Source organism: Dama dama, chromosome 15 (assembly GCF_033118175.1).
Source record: "Dama dama isolate Ldn47 chromosome 15, ASM3311817v1, whole genome shotgun sequence".
In the NCBI taxonomy this organism is placed as follows: domain Eukaryota; kingdom Metazoa; phylum Chordata; class Mammalia; order Artiodactyla; family Cervidae; genus Dama; species Dama dama.
In genome coordinates, this window is record NC_083695.1 from 19461776 (window position 1) to 19488952 (window position 27177).

At 40.3% G+C, this 27177-nt stretch overlaps 1 protein-coding gene and 1 pseudogene across 7 annotated transcripts in view; one reads left to right on the forward strand and one right to left on the reverse strand.

Moving 5' to 3' along the window:
- ANK3 (ankyrin 3) overlaps window positions 1–27177 on the reverse strand; it is a 720826-nt gene that overhangs the window by 160023 nt on the left and 533626 nt on the right. For all 7 annotated transcript variants that reach the window (XM_061161588.1, XM_061161586.1, XM_061161587.1 and 4 more), the window contains exons 10-17: window positions 23958–24056; window positions 17865–18062; window positions 15860–15958; window positions 13292–13390; window positions 10840–10938; window positions 7327–7524; window positions 5564–5662; window positions 5195–5293 (exon numbers count right to left, since the gene is read on the reverse strand). In XM_061161588.1, the coding sequence (XP_061017571.1) occupies window positions 5195–5293; window positions 5564–5662; window positions 7327–7524; window positions 10840–10938; window positions 13292–13390; window positions 15860–15958; window positions 17865–18062; window positions 23958–24056 (990 nt within the window). The remainder of the gene's footprint in view (window positions 1–5194; window positions 5294–5563; window positions 5663–7326; window positions 7525–10839; window positions 10939–13291; window positions 13391–15859; window positions 15959–17864; window positions 18063–23957; window positions 24057–27177) is intronic.
- Window positions 3111–3959, forward strand: LOC133070613 (large ribosomal subunit protein eL8-like; annotated as a pseudogene).

Genomic DNA, 27177 nt, shown 5'->3' on the forward strand with positions numbered 1-27177 from the left:
ATAAGCAAAGTAACATATTTAGCGCCGCTGCTGCTGCTGCTTAATCAATTCAGTCATGTCGGACTCTGCGACCCCATGGACTCTGTCCAGGAGGATTTTCCAAGCACGAGTACTACGGTGGGTTTAGCACTATATTTATATATTCCCCCCAAATTTTCACAACCTCTACTGATCCATGTCAGTAGTTATAATGTACATTTTATGAAAGAGAAATCTCACCAATAGCAAGTTACAGCTCACTAGCCCTTCCACAATCTGTGTCTAGGTTACACCTGAACTCAAGCCAATCCTCTTTCCAGCACAAAGTCCTGCCTCAGGAAACAGATCTAGATAAAATGGATTAGAGGAACCAATCTAGTTTTTCAGCACCCTCCTTTGTCCTCCATTACCTAAAGTCACACTGTGTTTCTAGGACATGTATGAGTAAGAAAATATGCCAGCAATTCTATAAAAGAAAGGGCAAAAAGAACACATCATATTCTCTAAAAACCAAGGATGTAAACTGTGGAAGTTTCATGGAAGTCACCACTGTCATATCCATCTGCATGATTGGCTTGTTGAGTTTTTGTCCCTCCCTCCTCAGCAATGCTTAAATTCAGAAATGCTCCCTAACGGCGGCTATTTACCTCCCCTATATCCATTCTCCCTCCTTCCTTAATAAAATAACTTTTGCTGTGTGCCCAGCTGAAGACTACATTTCCCAGCTTCCCTTGCAGAAAGAAGTAGCCTATGAAACGTAAGGAGAAATGTGGAGCTACTGAGAATGCCCTGTTGTCTGTCTTTACTGCCTTTTGCTTGAAAGGGGGACCTGGCAGCACGAGTGACAATATCTGAAAGACAGACCCCAAAAAAGAATCAAATGGAAGAATCTTCAACCCTCTGAAAACTCTGAACCAGCATCAATAATTGCCTCCCTCCAGACTGTATATGACAAAAGAAAAATAGAACCTCATCAGTTTAAACCACTGTAGCTAGGTCTTTTTTTCTAGCAAGTGAACCAAATCCTAACTGATAGAACTGGCTTTTACTCAGGATCAAAGTCTAGAAAAACCTTCAGAACAGGATCACTGTCTCAGAAAGTAGGGATGGTTGGACAAGCAAAAGAGATGGCATTTCAGAGACTCTCATGGCTATGGGAAAGAGAATGAATGTCCTATTGGGAAAGCCTGTGCTCAGCTGACTATAAAAGATATGCCTAAGGCTAAAGGCTGTTAGAAGGAATGAAAGAACTGTTTTTCTACTCTTTGTTAAAGATATTGTGCAGATAGGGAAACATGAAGTCTTGATGGAAAAACACAAAGCTGGAAATCAACTGGAAATAGAATATATCAACTATTGACCTGTTTAAGAGTTACTTGTGGATGGAAAGATGGATGGGGCTCATTTTGCTTTAGTTATTACTTAGGCCTTCTGTCAATTCTAAACTGATTAGCACTAGTTGTGACAAAATTATTTCTCCATGTGGGGAATGAATAGCTCACTTATTAATTATTTACTGGTTGCCTACCACAAACCTGAGGGTATTTAAAAGAAAAATGGCCCAGGTTCAAAAACTTATGAAAATAAAAAAGTGAAAAAAAAAAAGTGAAATAGATAACTATCAAATTTCATTGCAAATTTTTCTCATTTTAAAAATTGTGGTAAAATATACATTACATAAAACTTACCATTGTAACCATTTTTAAGTGTACAGTCAAGGGCATTAAATACATTCACATTGTTCTCCGTTCACTATCACTATCCATCTCTAAACTGAAACTCCACCCACTAAACACTAACTCCCCAGTCCTTCTTCTACTCAGCCCCTGGCAACCAGCATTCTACTTTCCGTTTTTATATGAAATCATACAGTGTTTTGACGTGTCTGGCTTATTTCACTCAGCATATCTCTGAGGCTTCCCTGTGGGCCCAGCAGTAAAGAATCCACCTGCCAATGCAGGAGATGTGGGTTCGATCCCTGGGTTGGGAAGATACCCTAGAGGGGGACATGGCAACCCACTCCAGTATTCTTACCTAGGAAATCCCATGGACAGAGGAGCCTGGTGGACTACAGTCCATGGGGTTGCAAAGAGTCAGACATGACTTAGTGGCTAAACAACAACAATATCTCTGATGTTCATTCATGTTGCAGCATGTGTCAGAATTCCCTTCCTTCTTAACACTGAATAACATTCCATTGCATGTTTATACATTTTGTTTAACCATTTATCCTACCATGGACACTTGGATGCTTCTACCTTTTGGCTACTGTGAATAATGCTGCTTTTCATGGCTTTATGATAGAACATCAGGGTTAAAAATTATGGAGAAAAGCCACTCAAATGAAAAGAAGTTTGGGGGCTAGATTTTGAATTGTAGGGTTCACTGGGTACAATTCTGAAGAGGATGGGGCAAGAGATGACTGAGAATTATAGGAAAAGAAGTTCTGAAGAGAAATACTTGCCAAAGATTGCATTTGGAGAAATGGAGAAAACACGTGAATACTTTCTCTCTGAAAGTACCCAAAGTAATCTATAACAGCTCAAGTTCTTTGATTTGTGTGCACAAGAGATGTGATCTAAACACTCAGTTTAAAGGAGAACACTATAGCTGCCCCCAAATAGAAGAGCATAACAAATACAAAAAGCCTGAAGGATGCTAAACATTCCTTCAACCAACAGTATTTAGGAAAAGAATGGGACAGCTTTTAAATTGTGGTTCATATCATTCTAGTGTTCTCTGATCATAGCCATCTGCTCAGAACCAGTGAAATTAAAAGATCCTTGCTCCTTGGAAGAAAAGCAATGACAAACCTAGACAGCATACTAAAAAGCAGAGACAGTACTTTGCCAACAAAGATCCATATAGTCAAAGTTATGGTTTTTCCAGTAGTCATGTACGGATGTGAGAGCTGGACCATACTGAAGGCTGAGTGCCAAAGAATAGATGCTTTCGAACTGTGTGGTGTTGGAGAAGACTTTTGAGAGTCCCTTGGAATGTAAGAAGATCAAACCAGTCAATCCTAAAGGAAATCAGTCCTGAATATTCATTGGAAGGACTGATGCTGAAGCCAAAGCTGCAGTACTTTGGCTACCCAATGTGAAGAATTGACTCATTAGAAAAGACCCTGCTGTACGCCAGCCCTTCAAGATGCCGAAGGGAAAGAAGGCCAAGGGGAAGAAGGTGGCCCTGGCCCCGGCTATGGTGAAGAAGCAGGAGGCCAAGAAGGCGGTCAACCCCCTGTTCGAGAAGAGGCCCAAGAATTTTGGCATTGGACAGGACATCCAACCCAAGAGGGACCTCACCCGCTTTGTCAAATGGCCCCGCTACATCCGGCTGCAGCGGCAAAGGGCTATTCTCTATAAGCGGCTGAAAGTGCCTCCTGCAGTTAAGCAATTCACCCAGGCCTTGGACCAACAAACAGCTACTCAACTGCTTAAGCTGGCCCACAAGTACAGACCAGAGACAAAGCAAGAGAAGAAGCAGAGGCTGCTGGCCCGAGCTAAGAAGAAAGCCGCCAGCGAAGGCGACGTCCCCACCAAGAGGCCACCTGTCCTTAGAGCAGAGGTCAACACTGTCACCACCCTGGTGGAGAACAAGAAGGCTCAGCTGGTGGTGATCGCTCACGATGTGGATCCCATTGAGCTCATGGTCTTCCTGCCTGCCCTGTGCTGCAAGATGGGGGTTCCCTACTGCATCATCAAGGGCAAGGCCAGGCTGGGGCGCCTGGTCCACAGGAAGCCATGCACCACCGTAGCCTTCACACAAGTCAACAATAGTGTGTGAGGAGGACAAGAGTGCCCTGGCTAAGCTGGTGGAAGCCATCAGAACCAATTACAATGACAGATACGATGATATCCATCATCACTGGGGAGGCAATGTCCTGGGGCTGAAGTCAGTGGCTCGCATCGCCAAGCTGGAAAAGGCAAAGGCCAAAGAACTGGCCACCAAGCTGGGCTGAGTGTACACTATTGAGTTTTCTGTACATAAAAGTAATAAAAAAGCTTCTTCAGCTGGCATCAAAAAAAAAAAGAAAGAAAGAAAGAAAGAAAACACCCTGATGCTGCGAAAGATTGAAGGCAGGAGGAGAAGGGGATGACAGAGGACGAGATGGTTGGATGGCATCTCCGACTCAATGGACGTGAGTTTGAGAAAACTCTGGGAGATGGTGAAGGACAGGGAAGCCTGGCGTGCTGCAGTCCATGGGGTCACAAAGAGTTGGACATGACTGAGCAACGGAACAACAACTATATTCAGTTCAGTTCAGCTACTCAGTCGTGTCCGACTCTTTGTGACCCCATGGACTGCAGCATGCCAGGCCTCCCTGTCCATCACCAACTCCGGGAATTTACTCAAACTCTTGTCCATTGAGTCAGTGATGCCATCCAACCATGTCATCCTCTGTCATCCCCTTCTCCTCCTGCCCTCAAACTATATTAACCTATCTTTAAACAAACTTTTTATGATTTGCCTCTCAAATTAGAATACCAGAGTCATAAGAAAGCCATTCACTATGAGTATCTCTTTTATGAGAAATCTCTGGTGTCTACTGGTAAAAAATGACCTAACACTAAGAATAAAGATGCTCTAACTGTAAAGCATAGGATTCTATATTCAATATCCAGTGATGAACTATAATGGAAAAGAATATGAGAAAGAATGTATACATCTATATAACTGAATCACTTTGCTGCACAGCAGAAATTAACACAGCATTGTAAATCAACTATATTTCAATAAAATCAATTGAAAAAAGAATACAGATTCTCCTTAGCAATAATAACAACACATAAGCAAAACCTCCCAACTTATTAAACACACAAAAACTACTCAAAGGCAATGTTTTATGGCCAGAAAATATAACACATATTTTATAACTTTGACAAATGAGAACTTTCTTACTCCTTCAAGCTGTATTTATGTTTTTAATCTGGCTAAAGAGGACTTCACCTTTTTTTCCTGAATTTTCCCCAGGCTCTAGAATGTCCTAGATTTGCAAGGAGTATCAATGGACAAGAAAATATTTATTGAGCATCTACTACATGAGTTGACTAAATAGCTGAAGGCACAGATTTCCTAAGGCTGCTTATATTCCCATGATCTTTCAGTGGTGCCTAAACCAGGAGGGTGCTCCACATGAAGCCAAAGTAAATATACATAAAGAGACTGGAGGACACTGCTCATCAGTCTCCTCATGCTGCTGAATGACAGGTACCTTTGCAGCCGCGTGGGGTGAGGCTCCTTGGTCCAGAAGCAGAAGAGCCACTTTCTGATTATCATAATGTGCAGCTACATGCAGTGGAGTTAGTCCGCTCTGAAAACACGTGCAGAAACAACAAGTGTCAAAGTGACAACATCAGAGGCCTAGATTTAGGAGATGGGATTAGATTGGATACAATACAAGGTGTAATTTACATTCCAGTTTCAACAATATTTGGACCTCCTATTTCTGAAGTTGTTTTTCATCCTATGAAGCTTAAGTGTGGATTAGTTAACAATTTAGGTGGCTGTCAGTGAATATGAGGAAGCACTTGTGTGGTTATCATGGGAGTGGCCTGTTACATGTCGGCCGATGATCTCATACCTTCCCAGCAGCATCTGGAGATGCACTTTTCTGTAGCAGGAGATTGGCTACTTCAAGTTTCCCATATTTTGCTGCCACATGAAGGGGAGTAAATCCTTTCTGAAAAGAGAATAATAACATAAGCATTAATGTTATTATAATATAATAAAATAAAATAAATAATAATAATAAATAAAAAATAAAAATAATAACATAAGCATAAGAGAAACATAAAAACAGTAACAATAGAAATGATACAGAGGCATCACTTTTCTGGAACTGATGCATTATTCTAATGGTGAAGAGCAGTGCAGCCTATATTTAAGGATCAAGACTGGTAGACAACAGTGAAAGAGTCTCCTTTTCAACGAAGATGAGCAGGATATTTAAGCTTTCTCTCTCTGCTGGCTCAGCCACAATGAGACACTAATCTTGGTACTCCTCAGGTATCTGACAAGGATGAATTTGGAAAGATGGAGCTGAGGCTTATTCAAGGGCCACTTGGGGATTTCATCTTGTGGGAAGAATAGGTTGCAGGGTCCAAGCCCACTTTGGATTTGGAGGGCTTGGAAAAATCCAGGGCAAGTCTGAACCTCCCATAATCTCACATCACCAGAAGAGAGCCTCTCTTCACCCTTTTCTCCATTTCTGCATCTATATATTAATACATGTCTGAAGATACAGCCCAGTCCTTGCATGTAGGAGTCAGAAGTTCTCATACCTCAGCTACTGCAGGTGAACTGAAACAAAACACATGGTTCTAGCCCAATAAACATGTGAGTTGGATGCCGAGAGTTCAGTAGCTCCTCTCTCTTACTTCCAGTTCTCACAAGGATCTGGGTATCAACCAGTTGGTCACCATGCACCACTAGGGCTCCAAGCACAAGGCCGGGACTACAGGGTTATCAACATATTTGACCTCATGGGACTATAACCATCTAGAGACAGGGGGCAGCTGGCATGGTGGAAGGCCTGGGGCACTCAAAACGTCATCACTCATTACTTTTTTCTCACATTAAGTAAGATCCAGGAACTTGCATCTCTACTGAAAAGCCTAAAGAATCACAGGGGGTGAATTCTGAAGAAGTCATAGTTTGTTCAGATAATTTTCCAAGTATTTGTAAATATTGTAATTATCTTCAGCATTGATCACACATTAATGCTTCTTCTCTGCCTTCCAATAAGAGAGTATAACACCAGTTTCTAGCTTTCTGAGATATGCCATGGGCCAGGTCATCTTGCTATCACACTTGCTAGGTTTACATAGGATCAAAGAAAAACTATACATTTTGCGTTCTCAACTGTGTGTCGGCGGGGGGGTGGGGTGGTGGCTATTACTGCAAGGCATCAGAGTTGAGAGTTTTAAAAACCATAAATCAGAAAAGACAGCAACAACAAAGCAGCAATGACAGCAAACCAAGAAAAATCTACCTCCTGCTTTGAAAGTACTATAAAAACCACTGGATAATGAGGTTTGTCGACCTGGCCTCAGCAAGAGAAACCTGTGGCTATGTTTTTAAAACACCATTTAAAACTATCAAATAATTTGCAAGAAATATCTGACTCCAGACATCACTAAGGCTTCATTAGAAGATAATAAAATGTAAGGTATATATACATACAACAAGCTACCCCGCCCCACCCCAGGACTTTGCTGGTCATGTTAATCCCGGGATCCAAGCATATATGCTGTTGTACAGCTTTTCTACCTATTACTGTGCAGGAAACCGTAAAGAGAATGTATTTGGGGGGACACAGCAGGATTCTAAGACTGACTTTCTTACCTTTGTTGTTATAGATAAAGATGCACCATGATCCAAAAGGAACGCTGCGACGTCCTCATGTCCCTCTCGCGCGGCAAGGTGCAGTGGGGTGTACCCCGAAGTCGTTGCTGCGTTTGGAGATGCTCCTTGCTGCAACAACTGCTGTACTATATCCGCTTTCCCCAGTCGGGCAGAAATGTGGAGTGGGGTTTGGTCATCCTAAAGGGCAAGGTAAGAATGCAGGTCTGATGAACTGAGAAAACAATGGCGCTGTTGTGAAAAATACAGCAAACTTCGCTGCTTGGTATGAGAGGCTATGTTCAACTCTGACACAATGCTAAAAAGAACCTCACTTATCTTTTTCCTTAAGTTTCAGAAAGGTGATGATGGTGGATTTAAGCATCTTAAATACCCTTTGAGTAACCTATTAGAATGAGAATTGTGAAAGGCATTTCTTTTAAGAAATTATCCCCACTCACTTATCCCTGCTATACTTTATCAATTTTTTTCACCTCTAATGATTCTTTTTTGGCGGGAGAGGGGACATAAGGAAATGTATCCTGGGAAAACTGAAATACCTGGGAGGGATAACCTCCACCAGTTATCACACACTCATTGAGAATGAGTTATTCTATTGGTGCTGCCTTCCCACAATCAAAAGTGGGGAGATGGGGGTAATCAGGATGGTTGAGGAAGGCTCCCAGCCGAGAAGTCTGATGAGGGCTGATAACCAGTTTTTCCTCTGCTTGCCGAGTTGTCATCCTGGCATAAGCTGCATTGGCCTGGAATGGAGGGCCCCCTATTACAGTTCACCCAAGGACATGAGGCACCCATAAGTCCTGCACCCTGAGGGCCTTATCCTCACACTGGAGGTACATCATTTCCTCATTTGCCCAAAGATGCTCTCTGGAGAGAAATCCCCTACTAGAATGTGAACAGGTCCAGGCCAACACTTTAGGTAGGTCAAGCAGACAGGTAAGGCTGGAGCACAGGACACTGCTTTGCAAAGGCAAGTAAAAGGAGGGTTAAGGTCAAAGCAAGAGGGTCTATGTAACTAGTAGGAAGCATGAGCAGTTAGCGGAGATGCCACAAGGAAGAACAGAAACACCAAAAACAGAAAGAGATAACTGCTAAAACGAAAAATCTCACATAACTCTACTACTGCCACGATCACCATTAAACATCAGCTGAGAGTGTGCATGCCCCAGGCTCTGTACTAGGTACTCCACTTGCATTAATTCATTCATCATCACAGCAACTCTATCAATTACAACTGTCATTATTCCCATTTTGTATATGAGGAAACTAGAGAAGGGAATGGGGCACAGAAATGTTAACTTGCCCAGTGTTACATGGCTAGTAAATGATGACAAAGATTCAAACCCAGGCAGTCTGGCTGATGCATACTGTCTCTTTAACGAAATAACTAAAAATCTTATGGTCAATTTCAGTTTGTAGGTTAAACCATTTCTTAGATGACATGCTTCATATGTAACAACACTCAAAATTGTGAGGTTTCTTGTAACGGTAGAGTACAGCATCTCTTAACCATTCCACTTAACTGGTTTAGCAGATTAACCAACATCCTTTAGATCAGGGGTCAGAACAGCAAAATCTAGGGGCCAAATCCAGCTGCCACTTGTGTTTATTAATAAAGTTTTATTGAAACACAGTCTTGTCCATCTGCTGATGTATTAAATTATGTACCGTCTATCACTGCTTTTGTTCTGTAACAACAGAGGTGAGTGGCTGTGACAGAGACTGTGTATACTGAGAAGCCTAAAATATTTACGATTAGATACTTGACAGAAAGTTTGCTAAGCTTTGTTTCTAGGTCATCTGTACAATCTGCCAACTGACACCAAAGTACATTGGACACTCAAGGTTATGGTCTGCTGCCTAGAACATCGCCGTCTTTGCACCCACATGTGGACTGTACGTTTACAAAGACCTAGTTGTCTTTGTTCTTACACTAATGTGTTTATACTATTTTACCAGTTTGTACTATATTTGTATTAATTATTTTAACTATATATTTACATAGTTAAAAATATAACTATTTTTATATTTTAAATATAAAATATATTTTATAAATATAAAAATATATAAATTATAAAAAAATGTAACTCTTAACAGGTAAAATACAAGTATGAAAGGAAAGGCTTTATTTTCCCCTAAGAATACTAAGGTAAAAGCCTTGGAGAGCCTTGGTAGAAGTTGATAAATGCCAATTATGGTCAAATTAGATATGGGTAGGAGAGCTGAATGGGCTTCACAGGTGGTGCTAGTGGTAAAGAACACGCCTGCTAATGCAGGAGATGAAAGAGACACGGGTTGGATCCCTGGGTTGGGGAGATCCCCTAGAAGAGGGCATGGCAACCCACTCCAGTATTCTTGCCTGGAGAATCCCATGGACGGAGGAGCCTAGCAGGCTACAGTCCATGGGGTTGAGAAGAGTTGGACATGATTGAAGCGACTTGGCTTGCATGCATGCAGGAGAACTGGATATACTGGAGGACAATGTTAAAAGTTGAGGAATATTCTATACTCAGACTGCTTCACAAATGCTTCAGTTTCCTCTCCATTTAACCCCAAACTAGAAACTGCAAAGTATATACATAAATGACAAATAGATGTACATTTGTATATTGAAGGGCTAAAATTAAATGCCTTAGGTATTTATGTATCTATGATTCCTGACCAAAATTGCCATTTGATAACTGGACCAACTATGCAGACAGATAGTGACAGCAAGTTTCTTCTGGTGGGTAAACGCCAGGCAGAGAATGACGCATTCAAACCCAGTCCTGACCTTCTTCTATATTCTATGTTCCATGAACAACTCTGACCAAGTCTCAGAGTTTATGGATTCACAACTTGTGGAGAAAATGTTGTGCTGTTTAATTGCTAAGTCATGTCCAACTCTTAGCAACCCCATGGACTGTGGCCCGCCAGGCTCCTGTGTCCATGGGATTTCCCAGACAAGAATACTGGAGTGGGTTCCATTTCCTTCTCCAAGGGATCTTCCCGACCTAAGGATCAAACCTGAGTCTCCTGCATTGGCAGGTGGATTCATTACCATTGAGCCACCAGGGAAGCCCTGGAGAAAAACTTAAAACTCCCCTTTCCCTTTTGTGGCTGTGACAGCTGACATCTAAGTCAACCAAAAGAACTCAATTGTGCTTCCAAACTATGCCTGTGCTAGAAACTTTGTGCACAAGCCTCTCTTCACAGACTGCAAACCACTCTGGGCCAATTCTAGGCTTGGTTTCTAAGTTGTTAGGGATGAGCAATGTGCCAAGGACACAGAGTTCCTTCTGGCACAAAGCTCTTGTTCTATTTCATTTTGTTAAATAATTGAGTGGACATGGGGAGCAAAGGCATGTTTTCAACATCCCTGGGGTAGAAACTTTTGTCACTGGTGGTGGTCATTACTCTAGAAGAGTGATCCTGGAAGAGAGCATGCATATGTTTAAAGGTTTTATTAAAATCATTTCTTCTCTTGGTAGCAAACAAAGCACGTGTGGCACATACCTTAGCTTTAGCTTCTACCTGAGCTCCATCTTGCACCAGATACCGCACAACTTCAGCCTGACCGGACCGAGCTGCCATGTGCAGGGCTGTCTCTCCTCTCTGGGGAACAGGAGCCAAAGTGAGTTAAAGACAGCTCTAAAGACTGGCATATTTCCTTTACATAAAGTTTGTAATGGAGGTTTTGGTTTAAATAAAAAGTAGTCCCAAGCACTTCCTTACTGAAAATAGGGAAGAAGGGAAATGAAATGCACAAGAATTGCCCAGGAGCCTGGCCGACGATAGACAACTTCAGCGTGAAGTCCATGGAGCACGGCAGGATTGGAAACTCAATAATCTACAATGCCGCATCACTGGGGTTCAAAGGCAAATGCAACAGGACCAAGCAGGAGACTGAATGAGTAAAGAGAGCAGGTGGAGAGTGTTCTTGGAGGGAGGCCAGGTCCTGTCCTGCTCGAGGGAGGCACCCCTACCTGGCATGGGCAGACTGCAGCAGTAAATCTTTGGGATGCCAGTTGTATCATGCCTCACCTTTCTATTTTTCAAAAATAGTAGCAGTCTGGGATATCTGTGTACATTTCTTGAGTGTTGGGCAAAAAATCAGAGTTCAAAACAAAGCAAAAAGTGCTGCATAAGCAACACAAAATAAACCGAAGGCCAGATACGACATGTCCTTGGTTTGCATTCCCTGCTTTATCTCAACAGGTCATTATCCTATTCTTTGAGCATTATCCCAAGGGATTATTTTCTTTGTCACTGGACTTTCCCCACCTCTGCTGCTTTTCAGCAAGTAGACTTTAATTCAGATGATCTCATTTTTAAAAAATGAAACAACATAGAAAACACACATGGATCAAAATGTTAAAATCAAATATACTCTTCCACACAGAAGTGATGCCCACTTTTAAATTACTTTTATAAATTTTGCTTTGCTTTGTAGGATATTCATCTCCGTGGAAGGATATGCAGGGATATGGTTCACATGGAACTTGCTGCTGTTATTTCTGGAAAGGTTCTGAGGATGGAGCTGACCATGTTACCCAGTGTTCTGTTTGTAAAGGAAAACACTCTCTCCCTGGCATAAGTACCAGGGAAGATTGCATTCAGCTGGGATCTGGTCTGCTTCTATCTTGTGGATGTGCTGAGCCCAGCTGCGGGAAGACAGAGCCTCACTGGACGTCTGCCCTCAAGGGTAGAGCCACAGGGTCTTAGGGTTTACCCTGTCTGTGCCAGCATGTTGTTCGTTTTACTTTTATTTCTTTAGTGCCCATGAATCCAACTAACATCCCTATGCTTGTGTCTGGGGTGCCAATATTATTAGGATGTTAAACTTAAAATCCTACAAAACAAGGTCAAGGGCCACATGCAGATCGAGAGTAATAAGCTACTCCTTTGACATTTACTATGTTCCATGGGTTTGTGACATGATATCAAACACACTAAAGAGAAATTACTTCGAAGTTACTTGAAATCACAGTAAGGAGAGTGTTGGAACTACTTTCTCAGCATGAAATACTTCTTATCTGTTTTAATTTTACTGAAGTATAGTTGATATACAATGTTGTGCTAATTTCTGCTGTACGGCCAAGTTTGAATCAGTTATACATATACATATACATATATATATATATATATATATATATATATTCTTTTTCATATTCTTTTCATTACGGTTTATCACAGGATATTGAATATAATTCCCTGCATTGTATGTATGACCTTGTTTATCCATTTTATATAAATAGCTTTTATTTGTTAATTCCAAACTCCCAAGCCTTCCCTCCCAATCCTGCTCCGCCTTGGCAACCACAGGTCTGTTTTCTATGTCTGTGAGTCTGCTTCTGCTTCATAGATAGGTTCATTTGTGGCATATTTTAGACTGCACATATAAGTGAAATCATATGGTATTTGTCTTTCTCTTTCTGACTTACTTCGCTTAGAATGATAATCTCTAGGTCCATCAATGCATGAAACACTTCTTAATGCTTCTATTGAAAAAGAAAACTCTCCCTTTCCAGAAAACTTTATTTTTTGAAGTAAAATATTCAGTAGTAATCTACACAGCCCCTAAGTCTTAACAATTTGTGACCAGTTAGTGACTGGGCTTCTCTGGTAGCTCAGACAGTAAAGCATCTGCCTACAATGCAGGAGACCTGGGTTCGATCCCTGGGTCGGGAAGATCCCCTGGACTGAGGATCCTGGTAGGCTACAGTCCATGGGGTTGCAAAGAGTCGGACACGACTAAGCGACTTCACTTCACTTCACTTCAGTTACTGAATGGATCTTGCCTTTGAAGTAAAGGAAACCACAGGTATTCTCAAAATTCTGTCCTTTTAAGTAGTCAAGTTAAATAGTAATTAATTTACTTACAACAAAAAATAAGTAGATTGAGAGTAATCTTTTCCAGTTTCAAAAATACTCACAATTTGACCTACTTTGTTCAAAGGATACTTACCACATTAGTGGTATTTGGTGAGGCTCCATGATGCATTAGTTGTGACACGATATTTACATGCCCCATGAAGGCAGCAACATGGATTGGGGTAAGGCCCGACTGGAGGAGAAAAGGGAAATGTCAGCTTGTTGGCTTATTTTCAAAACGATTTGTCCGCCTGCTTATCTGTCTGCCTGGCTGCAATTTTATCCATCCATCCTTTCAATATTAAGACAACCAATTTACTGATCAGATCAGAAAACATCAAGACATCACCACCATGCCTTAGATTCTATATGGCAAATGTACCAATAATCATCATTTCTCTAAAGCAGGTTCCATGATTATGAAAGGCTTATGTCATAACTACTAAAGACTTATTTCATACATCTTATACAGCTCTATGAAGAAAAGTTTAGACAGAAATACCTTGAAGGTTTTTCCCTTTATTAAATCTTCCTTATCTACATGGATATGTTTGCGTGTGTGTATGCATGTGTGTGATTACACACACAGTAGCAAAAAAGTCAACTTTTTTTTCAGATCCTATTCTGGCCTTTAATAAGGGTTCTCATGTACTCAGAATAACTGATTGTATTATACACGAAAGAGCAGGTCGGAACACAAAGCCATCCCTCTAAGAAATAAGCAGATAAGCATTAAAGGTCTCAATCATTAAAATTTTTAACTTTTTGAGTATTATAAAGTGATATAATTAAGGCAAATATAACAATGGTCACTAGATTAGACCTTCATTTTTTGTGTGTGCTTCAAAGTCCTACGTACACACATACCTCAAAACACTGGTTCTTCTTGTATAAAATGATTCCATTTTAAATGTTTCAGGATTTAATTTCACTTACACCATGAACATCATAACTTGAAAAAAATACTTAATATAGCCAGAAAAAAGCTGAGAGAGAAGAAGACAACTAATTTCAACTGAAATTTGAGTAATGTCAAAAAAGATGTGTAAGGAATTCTATACAATGAAAGGGAGACAGAAGACAAGAATTCTAGTTGTCAGACTTCAAGTAGTGGGAACTGAGGAAAACAAGAGGAAGGAGAATTGTGTTTTAATTTGGTGCTTCTTCCCTCTGGCAGGCAAAGTCTAATTAGGACATTGTCCACACGGCCTTTCTAAGCCCTCAGGGAGCAACAGAGCTGACAGTGGAACTTACCACCGCAGGCTGGCGTCTCTGGACACTTACTTAGACACCAGTCAGAAATCTCCTTTTATTCCAGAGTCCATCAAAATCTCTAAAAAGGGCTGCCATGCACTGAGAGTAAACTTACTCTTTTCTAATTGGAATAACTGGGTGCCTACCAGGGAGCCAGAAAACTCATAAAAGAGCAAATCAGTATTAATATTTTCCATCATTTAGTATTTTAAAGTTGAGAAGGTTAGAAATCAAGGTAAGTAATTCATTTCTGGATAAGAAACTGAAGCAAAGCAACAGCGACTAGATTAAACCTTAGTGTCTACATTTGCTTCAAATTCTAGAGTCTTTAATGATACATTCAACAAACCTTTATTGGATGATCTACTATGGAATCTACCATGTTGCGGGTACATTAAGATCAGTAAGAGTCAGGCCTGCCTTGGTGGAGTCTGCAGTTTTGGGGTGGCAGAGGGTGGGGAGTGCAACTGGGTCATAAGTAAGCCAGTTGGACAAGTGCTGGATAAGCGCTTTGATGGAAATATACCTAGGATGTGGTGATGGTCCCCAGGAGGAGCTCCGGGACCAGATCAAGGGTTAGGGGAGGACTCCTGGAGAAGGTGGCCCCAGATGTGGTCCTCGAAGACATGCAGGATTAGCCTGGAGGCGGGTGATACATGGAGGGTATGGAGATGCGGGGTGAACAAAGGAAGTCCAGTCTAGGGAAGGCCAATGGCTAAAATCCAAGGGGACCAGAATGCTACAGGTGGGTGGGGGATGGGTAAGTCTGGAGGGTGAATGCCAGACTCAGTTTTCCTTGTTGCAGGCTCAGCCCTGATCCCAATAGATGGCTTCTCTGAATTCTGTGTCGGTTTATATGAAAGAAACCTAGAGCTACCCTTTTACTAACTTCAGAAACTTTGTGTTTCATTAATTCTGAGTTTTCCCAGAGAGCAATCCACCGTGGCACATGTGATAATCCTCTGCTGTTGGAGGCTGGGCTGCACGCTGTAAAATATTTCGTTGCAACTCTGGCCTCTCGCCACTAGATGCCAGTAGCACCATCCAGTTGTGACGACGAGAGACTCCCAGCCAGCCAAGTGCCTCAGGGCGGGGCAAATCCACCCCCACACAGGGCTTGAGAAGCACTGCATTAAAGGGTTTCACTAAATTATACTTGGCGATGGCACCCCGCCAGCACGATGCATGTGTTCGGGTTATGCTTCTGGCTATGGCGTTGTACTGAGTATTTGCACTCTCCTCCCACACTCTTGTCTGCTCTCCTAAGAACTGGCAGCCCTTTCGGGAAGGGTTCAGAAAGTGCTATGACAACCACACACAGTACAACTAGCTGGTCGTCAGGGAGGGTCCTGGGACTCTGGCCGCTGAGGCTATACATGGGGAACCCCAGAAATCCTCCTCTCCTCACCTCGGTTACAGCTTGGATGGATGCACCGTGTTTTAGAAGGAGTTCCATCACTTTAATTCGATTCTTCTTGCAGGCAATATGAAGAGGGGTAAAGCCATTCTGCAACAGAAAAAGACACAGACCTATTTGATTACATTCCATTGAGATCCACTTCCTGTACACAGTAAAATACCTCTGCAAAAGTGATGTCTGTAAAGATTTGGAAATGAGCAAAAAACAATGAGAGCAAAAATAATTGAATATAGGTTCTTTTCTGGAAGCACAGGTAGTCTACCTGCTCCCAGGAACCCAACGTGCCCTAATAATCATGAATAGGAAGCAAATTTTGGTCATAGGTTCTCAGTAGTTAAGGCAAAATGGTCATGCATCTTTTTAAATTTTTTAAAGATTTTTTTGACGTGAACCATTTTTTTTTAAGTCTTTGCTGAATTTGTTACAATATTGCTTCTGCTTTATGCTTTGGTTTTTTGGCTGCAAGGATGCGAGATCTTAGCTCCCTGAGCAGGGATCACACCTGCATCCCCCACTTTGGAAGGTGAAGTCTTAACCACTGGACTGCCAGGGAAGTCACTCATCCATCTTTTTAGATTATTTTACTCTGGAATTTACCCTTCTAAATATGTCCCTCCTTCACCTCAAAAACACAGACTAAAAACATCTGGGCCAAAAATTTGTCCAAGGGAGCAAAAAGTTAAACAATTCAACATTAGTTAGAACATTTGGTTTAATATTTAATCAAATAAAGGAACTTGGTTTTTAACAAATTACCTACCTAGCCGTACTACCTGCTAAGTGAGACCATGGGGCATATTTTTGTCAGCACAGAAAACTGCAGACTCTCAGGATGCATCACGAAAACTGCAGGTGCTTCTGTGGAGGTTTTGAGACCACTTACCAGGCCATAGTCCATCCTAGGATGGCAGGCTACAACTTCCATAACCGCCTTCTTTTGTGAAATCTTCAGAGTCAGAGGAAAATGAGGGTCAGAGCCCACACCCTGTTGTAAGGCTTCTTTTCTTGTATGGAAAAATGAGTCATGGCTGCTCATTTCTTTTCCTCCCTTCTCAGAATTCAAAGATACGTGCGATATCCTGGGCCAGTAAGCTGCTCTTAAAATGCTGCTCCAGGAAACGCCTTTAGAATTACAAAGGCCATGGTGCTGCCCAGGGTCTGAAGGGCTCCTTCCTGGCCACTCCAAATTTCAGAGCCCACAGACTGCCAGAGGTGATGAGTTGTAAGGGAGCAGAGCCCCTTCCTAAAATGGTTGATCACATGACAGCCCTGACCGCAAAATTGCTAGTAAACACATAGGTTTTCCCTAGCATTTGGTGACATATTTTTTTTCTAAACATGAGTCTTTCTTCTGAACTAAATTTAAACAGCTTACTAAATTGGGGCATTTATTTTTCTAAAGACAACAAATATCATTGTGAAAACCAAATTATATAGTAAAGCTCAAGGTTAAAATAGCAAATCATTCTAGGAGTTAAGACTACAAAACTAGATCAAAATTTTGATTTGCATCTCAATGAAAAGAAGATGACAGGTGATATTTCATTACCTTACATGGTTAACATATCAGATTTCCACTCACAAATTCCTAGACTTCTCACGTTCAAGGTTTATTTTTTATCATTTGCCTCATATTTTTAGATCTCAGAAAAAACTTTTAATTCACAGAGTTATCACTTTACCTACCAGAAAATAAGTTGACCAACTCAGTCTTTTTGTACTTGTACAGTCTTTGGGTTTATTTACATAAGAGAATCACAAATGTGACTATAAAGAGGCTAATGATTTAAATCAGCCTCACCAGCCTTGCTTATATTGGAAATAAAAGGGTTTATAAATTTACAAGAAGGCTACTTGAAGGTTGACAAGAAGTATATACTTTACTAAACTAGACCTTCCATTTTCACCTGCTGAAAAAGAGTCCCTTTGCATGTAGGGGTAGCATGTGGTCAGCAAGACAACATAGGCTGGACTTGTGAGCTGAGCCACTCACCAGAGCTTTGGCGTTGGGATTAGCTTTCTTGTCCAAGAGAACCTTGGCGACTTTGTAATGGCCACAGTGGGCAGCTACGTGCAGGGCGGTCAGGTAGTCATTGGTGACGTCATCCACAGGAACATTATGCTGGAGGAGAAGCTGGACACAGTTTAAATGATCCCCCTGTGTAGCCATGTGCAGTGGAGACAGTCCATTCTGGAACACAGAAGAAAAGTGGAGTTGACTGTTTTATCTTTCATTTGCAAATGGGCCCCAAAAAACGTAGTACAAATATGAACAGATGAAAACCCTAGATTTACACATGGAAATACCATCTCTTTTTAAAAGATTTTACGACAACTGTTTTGAACTGCAGTTCCTTTCCAAACTAGTCCTCCCATGTCTTATATCAATCAAAAATAAAATTTCAAAGATAATTTCTTTCTCGAATTTAAAAATGGTGTGACATTTGGCCAGTGGAAATCTCTTCATGCTATTAAACTGTAAATGAAATGTAGACAAAATGATAATACTATCAGGAAAATCCTAAGTCTGGCTATTTGACGATATAGAAGAAATGATTATTAGTTGGGACGTATTCGGGTTATTCAGAAGATAAAGAGTCCTCAGCTCTTAGACATGATGTATTGAAGTGTTTACTGGTGAGAGAGGGTTCACTATGAAAGAATGCATGGATACTGAGGTCCAGGGAGTAGTTGCTGGTGGAGAGCAAGCACACGGCCCACATGCTGTGAATCAGGAAGCTGACTAATGTGCACTGAGGGCTTTATTTTGCTATTTTTTCTGCACATGTTTGAAAATTTTGTAATAACAAGATTTTCCATGACTTGAAAAGATAAAAACAGTATAAACTGCACTGAGGGCCACTACTAATTGCATCCCCAATGAAATGGAATTCTGACTGTGTGGATCACAACAAACTGTGGAAAATTCTTCAAGAGATGGGAATACCAGACCACCTGAGCTGCGTCCTGGGAAATCTCTACGCAGGTCAGGAAGCAACAGTTAGAACTGGACATGGAACAACAGACTGGGTCCAAATAGGAAAAAGAGTACATCAAGGCTGTATATTGTCATTCTGCTTATTTAACTTATATGCAGAGTACATCATGAGAAACGCTGGGCTGGAAGAAGCACGAGCTGGAATCAAGATTGCCGGGAGAAATATCAATAACCTCAGATATGCAGATGACACCACCCTTATGACAGAAAGTGAAGAACTAAAGAGCCTCTTGATGAAAGTGAAAGAGGAGAGTAAAAAAGTTGGCTTAAAGTTCAACATTCAGAAAACTAAGATCATGGCATATGGTCCCATCACTTCATGGGAAATAGATGGGGAAACAGTGGAAAGAGTGTCAGACTTTATTTTTTGGGGCTCCAAAATCACTGCAGATGGTGATTGCAGCCATGAAATTAAAAGACACTTACTCGCTGGAAGGGAACCTAGACAGCATATTAAAAAGCAGAAACATTACTTTGCCAACAAAGGGCCATCTAGTCAAGACTATGGTTTTTCCAGTAGTCAAGTATGGATGTGAGAGTTGGACAGTGAAGAAAGCTGAGTGCTGAAGAATTGATGCTTTTAAACTGTGGTGTTGGAGAAGACTCTTGAGAGTCCCTTGGACTGCAAGAAGATCCAACCGGTCCATCCTAAAGGAGATCAGTCCTGAATACTCACTGGAAGGACTGATGTGGAAACTGAAACTCCAATACTTTGACTACCTGATGTGAAGAACTGACTCATTTGAAAAGACCCTAATGCTGGGAAAGATTGAAGGCAGAAGGAGAAGGGGACAACAGAGGATGAGATGGTTGGATGGCATCACTGACTTAATGGACATGAGTTTGAGTGAACTCTGGGAGTTGGTGATGGACAGGGAGGCCTGGCGTGCTGCAGTCTATGTGGTCGCAAAGAGTCAGACATGACTGAGCGACTGAACTTAATTGAACTGAACTATTTAAGACTGAAAAGGATAAAATAAAGGCAGGGACAGACTGGTATTCACTAGATTGATTTTTATTTGCTAATTCTATATTACTAATACTTATTATTGACTTGATCAATTTTTAAGAAAGATCTAAATACAGCACATCTCTTCTCACATCAGTGTAGAAAGGACAACTTTTCCCTTTTCCATCAATCTGGTGCCCCCACGTGTTTACGACAAGGAAAGGCAAGCCTCTGACAAACTGACTAATATTCAATTAACTGGGTTCAACGACAGGTCATCGTAGACAGTAAGTAACACATTCATTTAGATTGCTGAGAGAAGGCATGAGTAGGGTACAAGGTAAATAAAACCTTTAAAAAGGCTTAGCATGACAGTTAGCATTCAGTACATGTTTCTCAACACAGGCAAAAGCAAGGTATTAGATAGATATCAGTCTTTTCAGGCATGCTTCCTTTAAATGTGGGGGCAACATGGAGCGGCCTGGGGGAAATTTCCAGAGAATCCAGTTATCAAGAGAGGCTTTAGTAATTAATATAACCTGGTTTAACCTATGTGGGGGGAACAGTGACAGTAAATTTAGTTTCCAAAAAAAAATCATCATCACTGAACTTTGAAAATAATGATACACTAAATATGCACTGATGATTTCCGAATCCTCTGGGCCAAGTTAAATTCCCCTAATTTATTTATAAATAACATAAAACAACAGTTTAAGGGGGTATAAAAGCAAGTTTTCCTTTGACCACACTCATGGCGTCATTCACAACACCCCGTTATGTATTTTAACTATTTGTGTTTCTTGAAAGCAAGAGTTTCATGGGTTAAAATTTCCCCATACTGCCCAACAGAGAGCCTTGTCTATACGGAAAGAGCTCCATAAATAACTATGTAAATTTAAAGCCTCCATACATGGCCAGTAAATCAGGATATTTTTGCCTAAAAAATTCCACTTCAACATCTTGAACCAAAGTAGAAACTAAGGTGCAACAAAGAATGGGAACACTTCTCACTTGAGATACTGCCACCCACGAGCATATGCACTTGTTTATTTCCTGCCAAAAATCCCTCTGCTTTGTGTGTTGATACAGCCTTAGAGGAAAACAGGAAGCAAACAAAGAAACAAACTCTGAGAGGACAAATGACTTAGTGAAGATTAGAAATGGGTGGCAGTGTCACAAAAAGAAGCAAACTCTCTAACGATACACAAAACCACCACCTCTGAATGGGTAACTTATAGGTCACTGGGGAAGCACCAGAAAGAAACACCATCTGCCTTGTGGAAAGGGGCCTTATTACATATATATAGCACCTCATCAAGCTAAAAACATGGGTCCAGTGTGATGGTTTTTCTTAGCTCAGAAAGATGGAAGTCTTGAAGATTTAGAGAGATGGTCTTAAAGTTCAGAATGCATTCATCCACTTAATATTTATTTGACAAATATTTGGTGAAGGTCTCCTAGGTAACAGGTGTTCATTGAGGTGCTTGGGGAATCACACTGAATATAAGACAAAGTTCTTGTTTTCATTTCATTGAAGAAAGAGATAGCAAACAAGTAAAGAAACTAAGAAGATCTCTCTGAGAAGATGACATCTGAGCTGAGAAATAGGTGAAGACTGCAGAGATCTGGGACAGACTGAGAAAGTTCAGTCTGAGGGAACAGGAAATGAGAACAGTCTTGGTGTATTATAGGAAGTGGAAGGAGGCTGCTTGGCTGGAGATGGTGAGGACCAGAGATGAGGCAAAGAGGTGGTCAGATTCTGGGAAGGACTTCTCAGTGTAGTGGGCATGGGGACTTCTGGATAAACATGGTAGAAGTGATGTGTGTGTTTATCCATCCTTTCACAAGCTCCACTGAAAAACATGAACGGAATTAAAAGACAGAATCCATGGGGCACACACACGTATGTGTGTGGCACGCCCACACAGTCACACAATGGGAAAGAAAACAAAAACATATGTGTGATGTCTACAACTTTAGAATATGAGAAGAGATTTTAAGTGTGTTAGCTTATCCAGCAGAAAGGAGAAGGCTGACACCTAAGTGCCTGGTGAAAGGTATAACCTGTGGTATGCTGGTCAATGTCTCACGATAGCTCTATGAAAATAGGTAGCGTTTGCCAATTTGCACTGTGTAAAGACCTCTACATTATGACCTATGTCAAGCTATCAACATGGTGTTACTGAATATGGAATTAGGAAGAGATGTACATAATAGGTTCAACATGTGGCTCCAGCATACTACAGTGTACAGTGAAGAGAATGGCTTTAACCTCCCAAATGTTCAAAAGGTGTCAACATGGAAACGCAGTACCTTGGGGGATAAAGATGAGGCTTGGGACCAACAGCTTGATTGGTTTGTCTGCCTACGGAACTGTCAGGCCTATTGGTCCTTCCAACCCAACAAAACCAAATGACTTCCCCGCTGTGCCTTGCAGGAAACCAGGAATTAAATCTCTGGAGATTCTGGACTCTGGGCCCAGGGCTGAGCAGAGGGCAGTGGTTAGGCTCTGATTCAGAACAGGCACTCAGAATAAGGAAGAATCCTAGACATTAGGGACCTCTCTGATCCACCTGAAAGGAGCCCTGCCTGTGACACTCATGGGGCGAAACTCCCATCACAAAAGAGAGAGACAAAGCCAACAAAGAGATAAAAAGAAATCTGAGGAGTTAGGGACAGATGAGAGGTGAAAGAATTTAAAGAAAAGTCATCTTAAATGTTTTCTGAAAGGCAACAGAAGGTATTGCATCTGTAAAACAAGAACTGGATGCTTTAAGAAAAGAAGCTCTCAGAGGACAAGAAAATGTTCTTGCATATTAAAAACATCAAAAATAATCAAGATTTCTTAGGAAAAAAAGCCAAATACACAATGAGATGAACAATAGGAGGAGAAAGATGAGACAATGATTTGCTTTTTAATTGTGCCCATATTGCTCTGATAAGATGAAAATTAATTATAAAGAGAATGATGAGAATTAATTCGGGACTTTTTAGGCAGGAGGCTGACATGATTTGGTTGATGTTTACATGGCCACTCTGACTGCAAAATGGGAACAGGATTAGAAAAGAGCAGGTGGGGAGGTGAGGGACAAGTAAGGAAGTAATTATAGCAGTTTAGGAAGATGATGTAGTTCAAAGATAGCAGTTGGATTAAGAGAAGATAGATATGGACTATGTGAAAGGAAAAGGAACAAGTAGAATGGTTTAGATGAGAAACACTCAAAAGTCCAAGATGTCATCACGTGCAGTGAAAAAGGGTGGCTGCTTAATTCTGTTGGATAATTTCTCCAACGCTTGCCAATCAAAACCCTGTGTGATGAGTGATAAAATTGTTCAGACAACTTTGACCCTGTCCATCTTCACTAAAGTTGAGTAAATAATTGAACAGAGTGCAAACAGGAGTAATATGTGTTTTGTTGTTCATGTTTAGAAATTACGGCTCCTTATAAAGCTTAATATAGCTTCAAAAAGTCACTAGTTTGATTTGTAAAAATAGCAATGACTCTGAGGTAGTTTGTACGTCCCCAAATTTATTTACAAATATTCCCTTTTTCAAATACTGTTAAATGGTCTCACCATTTAAAAAACTCAGAAGACACTTGGTAAAACATTATTTTTTTTTTAGGTAATCATCATGTTTTCCTTTTAGATATGTCAACTGTTCCAAAGGCCCAAGGTGTAATCTTTCCAAAGTTTCCAGCCTTTATCACTTAAATAATACCTTGGTGTTTTTTTTAAATAGTCTGTGAACTCTCAAGAAATAAACTGAGGGTCAGGAGAAAAGGTGCCAGCACCCAGACTTCAGACTGTAAATCTTACAGTCTTTCTTTTCCCAACAAGCAAACATTTCTGACCTATGAAAATTTCACAGAATAAAATCAAATGGTAAGTCTTCCTGAAACAAAAACAAAAGTTAACATACACACACAAATGACTCGCGGTAGAGTGTGTTTCATCTGAAGGCTTCATGAACTCAAACTTGATCTTGAGCATCTCTAAAGATTTGGTGCACAGAGCACACTAATTGCTATATTCCAACTACAGCAAATTCTAAGTGATTGGAAGGTTGGGTGAAATAACCAGGCAAGGGATTCAAAGCTAAATACAATGTGATCCTCAAACACCTGGGGAGAAATTACCTTGGTTTTGGAGAGAATGGGGGCAGCTCGATCGAGCAGCATCTCCACCACCTGTTCATGGCCACTTCTAGCTCCACAGTGCAGCGGCGTCAGACCATCCTATCAAAAAAGGCAACATTTTCAAATACATTTGATGGGAAACTCTATGAATGAGTATATTTCATCAAGATACATCATGGCATCCAAAGTGCTGTGGACCAGCGAGCTTCAAATATTTATTCATGTATCTCATAATATAATTCTATTTTTTCAACTAAAGAACTGAATTTGTCATAAGTTTAAGCAGTGGTCAAGTGTGTAATTCCCTGCAAAGTTGACAGTTAAAAATGTAACTGTTCCACTACTCTTTTGACTATCCAATGGAATCTAAGTACTATAAATAATTGTATATCTACCATTTAAAAAAATACTACAAACTTTTCAAATAGGAATTTGTAACAGGAATTTTACATTGCTCCTTTTTGTTCCTGCATGTCTATTTCCATTTCATTTCCCCCATATAATTGTATCTTCATGTAATATAATTTTATGCTTGAGTGTTTTTTATTGATTACCATATCATACTTCCCTGCTGCAAAAAAACATAAATCTAAATTTTTAAAAAGTTTAAAGATTTCCTGAGAACACAAGCCTTTAAGTGTCAAAAATAATTCTCCTGATTGGAATTATAATTATTCAAACACAATAGATCAAAACAGCAATACATTATAAATTTTATGATTATTAAGCAAGAGTGACAATTTATTAAAAATTCCTCTCCTGAATGACATATGTTTTTTCAGTTTATTGATGGAATGAGACAGGGTTCAGCATCAATACTTTCCCAATTTTTGTCTTTATAAATGTTAGTGCTGAGACATCGTGTCTGCATTAATGAGTAGTTGGACTTCTGTTTTGGCGGTACCACTAATTCTCTAAATTCCTGAATTACATGCCAAAAATCACTTAATAACCTTTAGTCAAAGATTTTTTCAATGATCCATCATAAGACAACTTCATTAGGTCTTTTCTGTTAGCAGCAATAGAAGAATTCCATTATCTAAGCACCAGAAGCATGTAGTTCTTAACAGGACACCAGTGATCTGAGCGCTTCCCTTCACCTTAGAGGTTCTGCACCGTGGGGCCTCGTGGGTTACAGTTAGAGTCAGGGCCTTTCTTTACGACTAGGGGAGAAGGGCTACTGTATTAAAAAAAAAAAAAAAAAAAGGTGAGAAAGGAGAATTAACAGGGAAGTGAGGAAGTGGAAATTTATTCATTTAAACTATCTAAATGGCTCCAAATCATACGGAGAAGTTTTCACACATCTTAGTTTTGTTCCCCATCTTGAAGATTCCTGCTGTTGACACTGAATACCTACCCTAAAGATAGCCATATTTTAAAATTCGTCAAAAGTTGATTCAATATATTCAAGTCACTTTCTAGACTACATGAACAGATCTTGTAAGTAAGCCTAATTATCTAATATGTAGTCAATAAGGTACAATCCTATTTCTAAACTACTAGCCAAATCTCAGTACAATTAAAATTCCTTAAAATATGAGATTTGAATCACAAATATGATACGAGTTGGACTATATATTCTTTGAACATATTTAAATATTCCACCTTTTATGCTAATTTAAAACACTTGCTCTTCTAAAGCAAACTAAAGCAATATAATAATAGTCTTTCAAGTCAGAAGCAGCATTTTCCTAACAAAATAGAATAAAATAAAATCTGAGAAGACATTAAAAATATACCATGAAGGCAAATGTCTTCCCAGTAATGTAAAATCTGAAAATAACTGAAGAAGAAATAATACAATAATCACATCTAACTTCTGACACACACAAAATTCACATTCTCTGAATGTGACTGTATTTTAATGAACTAAATAAAAGGTCAAATTTGATTCTCTCATTTCTCGTAAGTACCCTCTGGATGACAGGATACACGTAGGCATTTTTAAACTGTGGTCACACGCAAAACTATTCATCCTTGAAAACTCATTTATCATTTTCAAAGAAAACTCATTTATACCTTTGAAAATGATCTTCCCCCAAGCAAAATCCTACATACTGAATATAAAGTGTTTGGCTACCTAAGAGAAAAATCTATTTCAACTCCTTAATCTTTTGAAGTACACTGTTCCTTATACAGACATATATAATTTTGCTGACTTCATCCTGTTAAAAATGTTTTAATCATGGAAAGACTTCAAACATATTTCAGACTAAAGTAGACTGAAAAGTGTAATGAGTCCCTAGGTACCCGGTGGACAGCAACAACAAATGTCACTTTGGCATCCCCATTGATTCATCTCTATCCTGACCTTTTCTTTTTTCTTCTATTGTTTTGAAGCGAATCCAAGACATTGGATCATTGTATATCATTGCATCCTTACAACTACCACTACACAGAAGGGTATGACCTTTATTTTGTAAATGAAGACTCTGAGGTTCAAAGAAGTTAAATGACTCGTCTAAGGCATCACAGGCTGAATTCAGCAAGAGGTCAGTGCTGGCTGCAGGACAAATAAGACATGTCTTGGTAGTAGTTATTAAGACAAAGCGTCTCTGCTCAAACTTTCGGACACTCCTTGCCTTCCTTTACATTTTGCAGCTGCTACTTCTGATCGCCGGTGTTTATGTATTAAAAACTCATAGAATCCGGGAACTCAGCCAGGAAAGGTGACTTTTTTTCAGTCGTGTCAGAGCTGTGAGGGGCTTTCCATTCTAGCCACTGCTTGTTTTACCACCTTGTTTCAATGATAAAGCCTGCAAGTTCCCCAAGGAGAAACCTCATTGGTTCCTAGCTCAACAGAGCTACCTGAAGCACAGCTCGATCAAGTGCAGTTTTACTTGCAGTGTTTTAAACACTGATTGCAAATGTCTAACTCTTTTGGATCTTCGGCAAATTTGCCCTGTAACTTTTCACAGGTGCATGGTTCTTCAAATAGCCAGAAGCCCAGCAGGAGAGATCCCTTTCAGCAGGAAGCTGTCTAAGATGTCACGACTATCTGACTGCACAGACAGTGCCAGCCTGGCTGCTGGGACAGTCACAGGTCAGTGGAAAACTAGTGCCTAGAGTTAATGTGAGATCTTTAATTAGTATCATAGTTTACATAGTCACGAAGACCAACAGGACTGGCTAATCCACATTGAGACGGAAAAGTATAAGCCAGGTAGTGATTCACAGTTTTGTTTTTAAAAAAAAAAAAGAGCTGGGATTGACATTACTT